The 10,000-nt window shown below is 42.9% G+C and overlaps 1 protein-coding gene across 1 annotated transcript in view; it reads right to left on the minus strand.

Moving 5' to 3' along the window:
- Window positions 1-10,000, minus strand: part of grem2b (gremlin 2, DAN family BMP antagonist b) — a 10,900-nt gene that overhangs the window by 120 nt on the left and 780 nt on the right. The window contains 1 exon segment of the mRNA NM_001200919.1: window positions 1-742. This exon segment is cut by the window's left edge and continues 120 nt beyond it. Within this exon segment, the coding sequence (NP_001187848.1) occupies window positions 241-741 (501 nt within the window). The 5' untranslated portion in view covers window position 742 and the 3' untranslated portion in view covers window positions 1-240.

A 10,000-nucleotide genomic window follows, 5' to 3' on the forward strand; every position in this document is an offset into this window, starting at 1 on the left:
AGCATAAGTCTTGAGATACGAACTACACACACAAAAAAAAAAAAAAACACGTGACAAGAACTAAACCAATAAAAGCTGTCCTTTATATGGACAACTCCAGACCTCTCAAAGTATTAGCAGCTTTTGATTCTGCCTATATTAGGTATCAAATTCTACGAAAAAGTTTCTCATATATTTGTTTTTTTTTAATATATGTGTTTCTTTTGTCTAACCCAGGCAGGCTGCCATAGTCTTTCAGTTCTACTGTTTCCCAGATTCAGCCACGTTAACAGAAATACACCGGCACTGTTTGACCCGCTGGATCTTCCGGTGCCGGAACGGTGGCTGCAGGTCGGGGCAGTCCAGCTCCACAGTCAGCGTAGTGAAGCGGTGCGGCCGGCAAAAGGCACACGACTGGAATGACTCCTGCTCCTTCTTCACGTGCCGTGGGATGTAGAAAGAGTTGCACTGGCCGTAGCAGAAGCGGTTGATGACGGTGCGGCTCAGGCAGCCCTCATGGTTCACGGTTTGCCGCAGAGGCTGCGTCTTGCACCAGTCGCTCTTCAGGTACTTCCTCTCAGTCACCACCAGGGCTTCCTGACTGGAGGCCAGCACTTCCTGTTTCCGTCCACGGCGATCAGATGTGTTTGAGCTGGTTTTGTAGAGCGATGGGATTGAACCTTGCGGCCGATTCTTGCGACTCTCGGATGCGGCACACAGCACACCGGCCAAGAGAACCCAAAACAGCAGCTTACAGCACATCCTGAGAGACAGAGAGAAAGCCACAAGCATTAGCACATGCACCAGTCCTTAAACACTACCAAGTACATAAGAGATGCAGAAGGCCTAGTAGAAAAGTTAGGGACGTTGGATCTATGACATAGATCCAAATCTATTATATGATTGAAATGTTAATAGGTGTTCGATTAGGTATGGAATTAAACTCGATGCAACTGAAACACTATAGAGCTCCCATAGCACCTCAGGTCTAAATAGTAACATCCCTTTTCCATGGTGATCCAATCTCAGATGGACATCACTAAATACGGAATTAGTTTATCATTCGTTCACTAGCACTGTCGTTCCCAGTCCCACTACTGAGAGCCCACTTGCAATTCTGTTTAACTTCTAAAATGTTACAAATTGAATAAGCAGGCCAACTCCAACATTCCATAAGACAGTTAGGTTTTACTTTCACGACCATACGCCGAACATGTTTTTGGCAAAGCTCAATATATACTTTTTCTGAGGCCTTGATCTGGTCTCACCAGGATCATCTGGCACGCTGCAGTGTGTTCCTTGAATGATTATAGTAATTAGTGTCATTAGAATATCAGATGTGCAGTAATTACAGTTAGCCATGAACTCATAGGCCTGGCGACCTTCTTCAAAATGGTTTTCCCTCAACCGAACACACGATTCAACCAATGAAGGGCGTTGTAATTAACTGATTAGTTGAATCAGGTGTGTCCAACCAGGGAAGCCATTAAACTCTGCGGTCACTGAAATTGGAGTGGGATTTTTACTAGAGCTCCAGCAGCTGATGCCAAGTGAAAACATCATTTAGACTCATCAGCTTTGTTAGAACTGGCTAGCGTTACTCCTGCTACACAGACCTCTACATTATCACCGAGTTTACTCCCAGATCCTCCACAGCAGATCCAACTAATGACCGCTTTGCAAACTTTCGTTTCCTAATTCCCAACACGCCTGAGCCAACTCATCAGCTAATTACGCTTCCCATGACCTGACACGGATGTTTTGGGAATTGGAAAACCTTTTTTTTTTTTCCCCAGGATGGATTATCATCAGATTTGGACTTGTCGAGCTCTGTTGGTATGCTCTGATCTCCTGAGTTGGAACCAAACCCAACACTAAATTGAGGTTGATGATGAACAGTCAAGAATTGGATTAGGTGTTTTGCGATTTGGATAGAAGGCGGTTTGATTCCAACAGTACAGATGTGACTAATTATGCTTTTGATGTGTATTAGCTTTAGACTAATACTAAACTCTGTAGCAAGTTACAGTGCTGAACCATATTAATAATATATATATTATAGGTATATCTTTGTGCTTCTCACTATTAACGTTATTTGATGAACCTCACTGTAAATGTTGAGGTAATCTGTTGTGCATTGGTTTTAACTGTGATGCTAATGAAGACCTAAAGTTAGCATAATGCTCTGCTAGTTTCTAGTCAGCTCTTATGCCTTACGCGTGGATCCTCAGGAATGCTAAGCATAGCTTAAATTGATAATGACGTAGCCTTACGCAAAGATGTTTAAAGCCAAGTCGGTTATTTGAAAGTTTCTTTACTATACTTGCGTGACCTGGAATTGTGCTATTATTAAAGCCCAACTTGTGTGCTATATCTTGATGAGATTTCATGGTTAAATTCAACTATTCCACTGATCGGTCATTTCTGAAGCGTTCCTCCACTAAAATGCCTCACGAACTACAGTTTCATCAAATGCGGCGCTGTTTGCTTTCTTAGAGCAAAAGAGGAAATTAACTTAATTGAGCCATTACAGCGGCCAGCTAATTTGTCAGTTTAAAAAACCGTCGTTAAAATAAACATGTTCATTAATCAGTGAGGGAAGCTTAGGCGAGAACAGCGAGCGAAGGAAGTTGATTGCAGCGAGTTTGACTCCTCCAGAGAAACAGTTACCCTTTTTGCTTAGGCTGCTGGTGACAAATGCGATGAATATGTAAACGTTCTTGGAGGCGCCGTAGCTTTATGAGTGGGCACATTCGGTGCCGAGCTGACTCATTTATCTCACTCGCACCATAAAGGTTTTGGGCCCCAAATTTCACAAAAGCTATTCTTCTAAAGTGTGACGTTCATCCCCCACTATTCTCATCCCTCCCCGCTCTTCCATCATGGTTTTTCATGGCTCGGAATGTCTCTAGGGGTCAAGCTAAGCCTCTGTGTTTTTTCTTTTTCCTTACAAGTTTCATATTGTTTCCTGAGAGGGCAGGAAGACACAGATTAAGCTTAATTTGTCACTTTGTCCATGGGCAGCAGGACCAAAGAGACGGCGGCCGAGGATGATTACATCTCAGGCACGAGAGAAAGCTATCTGTCAATCACGTGGACATCTTTGCAGCAGATGTGGCAGCTCTACGGCTGACTCAGTCTTGGAAGAGAAACATTTATAAAATGCGTGTTTTTCATGAGAGAATTGAGCGGTCGTTCTCCGTCGGCCTTTCTCTAGCTTATCTCTTCCCATCTGATATCTATTTCGTGTTGTGCTCGGGTTTAAATATTTCCGACTATAAAGACTATTTCAGACATTCTTGCTTTAGAATTTGTTTTCTTGCCCGAAAGGCGTTGTGGTGTTGTCAGGCGGCCTCGCTCGAGCATGACCGTGTTTTTCCTCGTCTGTTCTCGAGGCTGACTCCCCCCTTAACCCCGCATAACTGGAACTCCTCTTCAGACGGCGGTTCAGAGGAGCTCTTAACCGTTGTCAAAATAAGTAGCTGGTTGTGAGTCTGCGGTCTGGCAGGCCATGGATGTTTGCACAAAAGATGATGAATGCGCCCCTGAGTCACCGCGTCAGCGTGTCTTGGCCTCCGAAGTTTTGCCGTGACACCATGGCCTCAGCGGAGGCTCCTTGTATATCCGAGCGAGGACAAGCCCCCCAGTCTGTCTTCCTCTTTTTCCACTCCAATCTCTCATCGCTGCGTGGCTCAGTCCTCTATATTAAGTGCACTAGACGTATGCTTGGGTGAAGTGGCACTTTAATTTTGGAACTTTTTTTCAAAATCAATCATGGGTCAGACCTCGCATAATTCACTGCGCTTTAAAAATGGAAAACAGTGAAGTGTAACCTGATGCCAGATCAGATTTGGGGGCTAAAGAGTAACCGCAGGTCAAGTCTAATGAATGACTAGTAGCTTTTATCCCCAAGTACCTGACCCGTGCTGTGTTTTTTTCCTGCTTTGTGAAAGCAGCCATGAGGAGGGTCAGAGGAGACGGGAAGCTGCTCTCAGCTCTGCCTTCAGGTTCAGTTGTCCTCTGATTTCTCTCCCTGCTACATATGCACTCGGGTCTCTAAGAGCCTCTCAAGAAAGAACTGTCAGATCTCATCATGAATGTCTAATGTGGTTAGAGCGGATCTTTTGAGTTACGGACTTGTGTAGACGATGGTCCGAGAATAAAAAAAAAGTGTCGAGACTAATGAAGTCTGTTGCTAATAGTATTATGAATCCAGCCTTGTTCCTGAGTTGTGTGTTCTTTGGGGTGGCTGTGGCTCAGGTGGTAGAGCGGGTTGTCCATTAATCGTAGGGTTGGCGGTTCGATCCCCAGCCCACGTGCCTCCACATGCTGAAGTGTCCTTGGGAAAGACGCTGAACCTCAAGTTGTTCCTGATGGCAGGCTGAAACATTGCATGGCAGCTCTACTACCATTGGTGTGTGTGTGTGAATGGGTGAATGAGACACAGTGTAATGCTTTGTAGAACCATTAAGGTTTAAAAAAAAAAGGGGGGGGGGGGGGCTCTATAAGTGCAGACCATTTACTATTTGGAAGATTAATTGTAGGTTCCTCGAAAAGCCAAAATGGAGGATGATTTAGCTAATACTCTTATATTAAACCGTATAGGAAATTGATTAATTCTATTACTCTTGTACCCTTGCTAGGCCATCTTTTCCACCCCTCCCAAAGGTCATACCCTCCACTTTCTCCCTGAAATGGCTGACGCTGTCGGTTCCTGACCCCGGCACTCCAGCCAGTGTTTGCGTGAGGCTTAGCTCTGTCCTTCTCGTTGCCTGAGAGATATCGGTTATCTCTATTCAGAGGTTTTACTCTGTTTGATCCGTGCTTAGATGGATACTAGCACTTAATGTACGGCTATTTAACTCCATAATACGCTGCTGATAAGGCCAGGTTCAGTAAGTCAGCCAGAGTAAGGCAGCATCTCTGAGATATTTCTTGTCAAGCGAATAATGACCCTGAGCATGCAGGTTCTGAAGAATTCCTTAGTGACTCCGTTCCAAACAGAACGAGCCTGTGTTCGCGGGAGAAAAGGCAGATTGAAATATTTCCCTGTTGCTCATTTGAGATAATAATGTGGTTTTGAAAGCCAACATGTCTTTCTCTCGTGCGTTCGGAAAAAATGTAACGGAGTTATTTCCGTAAATAATACACCGGCACAGACAGGCCTCAAATTAATAGTATATTATCAAATGCTCAATCATAGCTCGGGCATTTCTTTAAACCGGCGCGGATTCCAGCCCATTTGCTATGAAAACAAGCGCGAGGTGTGTTAATGTACCACAGTAGATGGGGCTGCGCTCAGGATGCCTCAGGCTGTTGGGACATTGGCATGCAACCACAACACACCCCTGTCACCCCAAAACAACTCCCATAACCCCCTACATGCACGCACACACACACAGACTACTTTCCATAATTGCCACCAGCTGAGTGTGCTGTTTCTACAAAGGCTGAGAAACGCACATCAGCCTCCTCCTCCTCCTGCTCACACACATGCAAACCAGTAATCTCAACTCTGACTTATGTACTTGGTGTAGCAGAAAACCTCTATAAGAGTGTGTTCGTGTGCTGAGCATATGTGCTGCATATTGAAGAATGTGTGTATTTGGGATCTGTGCTCCTGAAGGTGCCCTGTGCTTTATCAGGCTGAGTAAACCACCAACGTGGAAAGTCAAATACACAATAACGAGAGCTCGGCCGCTCTGAAGGTCGACGACAGGAACATCGTCAAGCTTTAATACTCCTGGTAAGCTCGAGCTTTACGGAAAACGCCGCATGTATCGTTTAGGAACAAACATGACGTGCATTAAGACAGCTCGGCTAGACGTGCGTTATACGTATATTCATCCGTTCCAAAACCTCGAATGATTGATGAGGCGCTTTCAACGTTATAAAACACGTCCAATCAGCATAACTGATTACTCTGACGCACTGAAAATGACTTGGATGACCGGAAATCTTCAATCCTATGGTGAATCACTAGAATTCCCCTGTGCGCACTCAAAAACTACAGTCTGTGAGTAATATAGTGAGTAAAAATATTCAAACCTATTGGTCAAATGGAAACAAAGTTTATTATTTCTGTCAATTTCAGGGAAACCGTATCGGCCCATGTTTAGATGGATAGAAAAAGTGTCTACTGGGTATGTACAAATGTCTTGGAGCATTCTTATATCACATTATTATTATTATTATTATTATTATTATTATTATTATTATTATTATTATTATTAAAAGTTTCAAATAGCCTTGTCATACGTATTTTCCTTTCCCAAGTTCTCATTCCACCAATTAAATTGTTTCTTTCATTACAGATTAATTCAAATGAAAACAAATACAAGGAGCAAATAGTGAGAGATTCTTCAATCTGGTTGTGATCTTTGGGGGGGGTGTCAAGACAATGTGGTATCAATATCTCGATGAAGAATTATTCCGAGAGCATTTTGTCTATTGTGAATATTCTAAAAACACCGAGCGACTTCATTAGCGCTCAACATTCAACTGAATTAAAACCTCTCCCAGATATGTTCATGCAACATGTATCTTTGATTCTCATGATGCACCCAAATCTAAACACTAACAAATCAAATTCCCTGATTCAGAATGAGAGAGAAATAAACATGGTGAATAGAGTGCCTGGATTTGGAGACCTCAATCACCAGGTTCAGGTTTTGAGCCTGCAGGAGGATTTGAGATACCTGTGAAAAGGAAACAGTGACGTGAAATCTAAATGAACCAGGTCTGGTCACTCCTGATGGAGATTTATCGAAGTCCTGACCTGTTTGTGAAAATGTCTCTTACTGGGCTTTGTGGTTGCACATGAGAGAGGTGGACTGATTGATTGGACTGAATAAGTCAGACAAGACATTTAAGCAAGAGATCCTCACTGCAGCCTGTAACGCGCTGACGTATTGCATTAGATCCACTGCGTTCTGCATGTTGTAACAGGCATGTGCCGACGGCAGAGATGGTATGTTGGTAAGTAATGCATCTACAGTCAGGTTAGCGTTAGGAGCAGACAGAGTGAATGAACAGGAATTGTGAGGCAGGAGTAGGAGATTCTTATTCATTTAGCCTGTTTATTAAAACTGCATGCTCCAGAACCCTTACTGTCCTTTCCACTCCACTCCATGCTTGTACTTTCAGGCATTTTGATTTGATGGTCTGACCCAGGACTTTCCCACACCACCGCGGTCGCTCATACCACTAAGGTATACTGAGGGTGCAACAATAGTATCAAGAGCATAACTCAATTCCTAGACCTCCAGCATCATAAACCAAGGTGCTAACCACTACACCACGCAATGACAGAACTCACATGGGTTTGCTGGAGCTTTGAGTTTTAAAAGCAACGTGTTACCATGAACCAACAACTAGGGGTCACTTGAGGACTGGAGGAAGTGTCCTCTTTAGACATTTCACTCGGTGACGTAAAAAGACGCCCTACTAAGCGAAAGAGCTGGGATTTTTGAAACCAGACCTTTGTCATAGCTCCTAATCAAGACCCTAGGTCTGAAGCCCATGGTGTGATGCTTTAGTGGATCCTGAAGAGGGTGCTGTGTGTGATTTTTGTAGATCAGCCACAACCTGCATTCAAGAGATCCTCATTACAGCCTGTAGCTCAGTGGTCACCAACCCTGTTCCTGGAGAATTTAGCTCCATCCATAATCGTGCCCACCTGACTATCTAATCATCCATCATCGCCTTAAGCAGTTCTTGATCAGTTAAATTTTGGTTGGAGATGAAACCTGCAAGAAGGTAACTCTCAAGGAAGAGGGTTGATGACCGCTGCTGTAGCATGATGACAGATTGGATTAGATCCCCTACGTTTTCTGTGTTGTAAAATGCATGCACCAATGGCAGAGACGGTATTTCATTAAGTAATTCATCTACATATAGGGTTAGGGTTAGAACATCCAGTACATAGTGGATCTAATCCTATACATTGTCATGCTACAGGCTGCAGTGAGGACACACTCCCTGCATTTCCCAAATTGATCTAAGGAGGTGAGCAGTGCATTTAAAATAAATAAATAAATAAATAAATAAATAAATAAATATCTTGGAACACACCTTTACCCCACCTCCTGATCATGACCCTCTGTCTGAGGCCAATGGTGTGATGCTTTAGTGGAGCCTGAAGAGGGCGGTGTTTGTGACTGTAGTCAAAAAGTAAAAATCGGCAAATTGGTGAGAAAGACTAAAATGTCTATGGAAACCCATCGTTCCTATCAATAACCGAAGCACCGAGAGTAAGACGAGGTTTTATCCATGTTTCCAACTTCTCCCTCCAGTCTAAACCTCACTAGAGTTACTCACTGATAGCATTAATGACATAATAACACTGGACAATCACCATGAATTGATGTCTATTTAACACCACCAGTGTCCTTTAATCCAGTTTTATACCTGAGCCCAGCACGCAGCCAACTCACACACTGCCTTACATCTTTCCAGACTGAATCCAGCTTTTCGACCTGGGACGCATGGCTATAAAACTCCTCATTAACTACGGCCGAGCGCCTCCGATACAGATTTAATCACAGCAGTAAAGGAGCTTTATTAACCAAACACACTCGCTTTCTCCAAACACTCTGCACAGCGCCGGGGTTAAAGAGCTGGACTTCTTTCCTGCTCATTTCCCAATGTTGACTTACTACTTGAAGTGCAGTGTGTGATGCTGTAATCTAATTGAGATTTAATCTACAGCTGTGAACTCACTGCACTGTAATAAGCACAGAGTTATGTGCTAACAGTTTTAGTCTCTACTAGCATCGATTTTTCAGCATTACTGATGATTCGTTGATGAAAAGGAAACGAGTCCGACTCCAGCAAGACACATCACCTCTGATCACCTCTTATTAGCTCTTACGTTAGAGATCATCAGAGACTTTTCTGAATATTAAGGTTTGCATTTCTGGAAACTTGTGTTTAATTCTAACGACCAGAACATGATTAAGTAATATTTAGAAAATTGTGCGCTTTTATTATTTTTTTTGGCTACAGTAATGTTCACGGAAATGTTTGGAAAAAAAAATATTAGCGCGTGTCTAATCAGGAGCGTTGTGTGATCAAACTTGTTAACAGCATTTCAAAGAATTCCTTCACGTTTTCAGACCGTTTATTTTGACATCATTACAACCTAGCATTCTCTTTTTATGGTCAGAATCGCACAGTAAAGTGAAATGAATCAGAACAGAGTCAAAGAATCAGAGTCAACACTGATTCCCTGTATTTGTCCACCGTGGAGAAAAAAAATGGAGGATGGCTAAACAATTTCTGAGCATTATGGGTAACATTTCGAAGATGTTTTGATGCCTAGATCTTTCTGAGAACATTTTCGGGAGATTTCGGCAACATTTTTAAACGAGTATTAATATTAACACGAACTGTTTAGAACGTTACTTTGTGTCCAGCTGGGACGTCGTGTCATTGAGGGACGTCTCATTTTTACTTCTTAAAAACATTTTTTGTCAAATGGTTTGTTAGGGTTCTCCCTTGTGCCCGAGTCCCCTGGGATAGGCTCCAGGTTCCTTGTGACCCTGTGTAGGATAAGTGGTACAGAAGATGGATGGATGTATTGTCTGTTATGGGTTCGAATTAGTCAAAAATTGCTCTAATGGTCACAGTGATAACATTAGTATCTAGCTGTGTTTTAGGAGAACTGACAAGACAGTCGTGCTGTAAAGCTCTGAACTTACAAAATTCCCAACATTAGTTTTCAACATAGAAAAGGAGGTACAATCTCTATTTTAAAGCGTATCCAGCTGCTTGGTCATGCAATATAGAAGACAAGTGTGTTGTGATGTATTTTTCACCAATATTATATCGATATTCTGTTGTTATATTGATCTACGAGTCATGAGTCCCTGCTCCATTACATGAAGTAGATTTAAGCGTGACGTGCACATTTCGTTCAATCTCAATTGAACCTGCTTGTGATGCAGCGCTTCAGCAGGGAAGGTCACTACTTCAACACTTCACAACACACACACACAGAGCACATGGGCTGGTTCTCTGT

The sequence above is a fragment of the Ictalurus punctatus genome, chromosome 13 (genome assembly GCF_001660625.3).
Source record: "Ictalurus punctatus breed USDA103 chromosome 13, Coco_2.0, whole genome shotgun sequence".
Taxonomy (NCBI): Eukaryota; Metazoa; Chordata; class Actinopteri; order Siluriformes; family Ictaluridae; genus Ictalurus; species Ictalurus punctatus.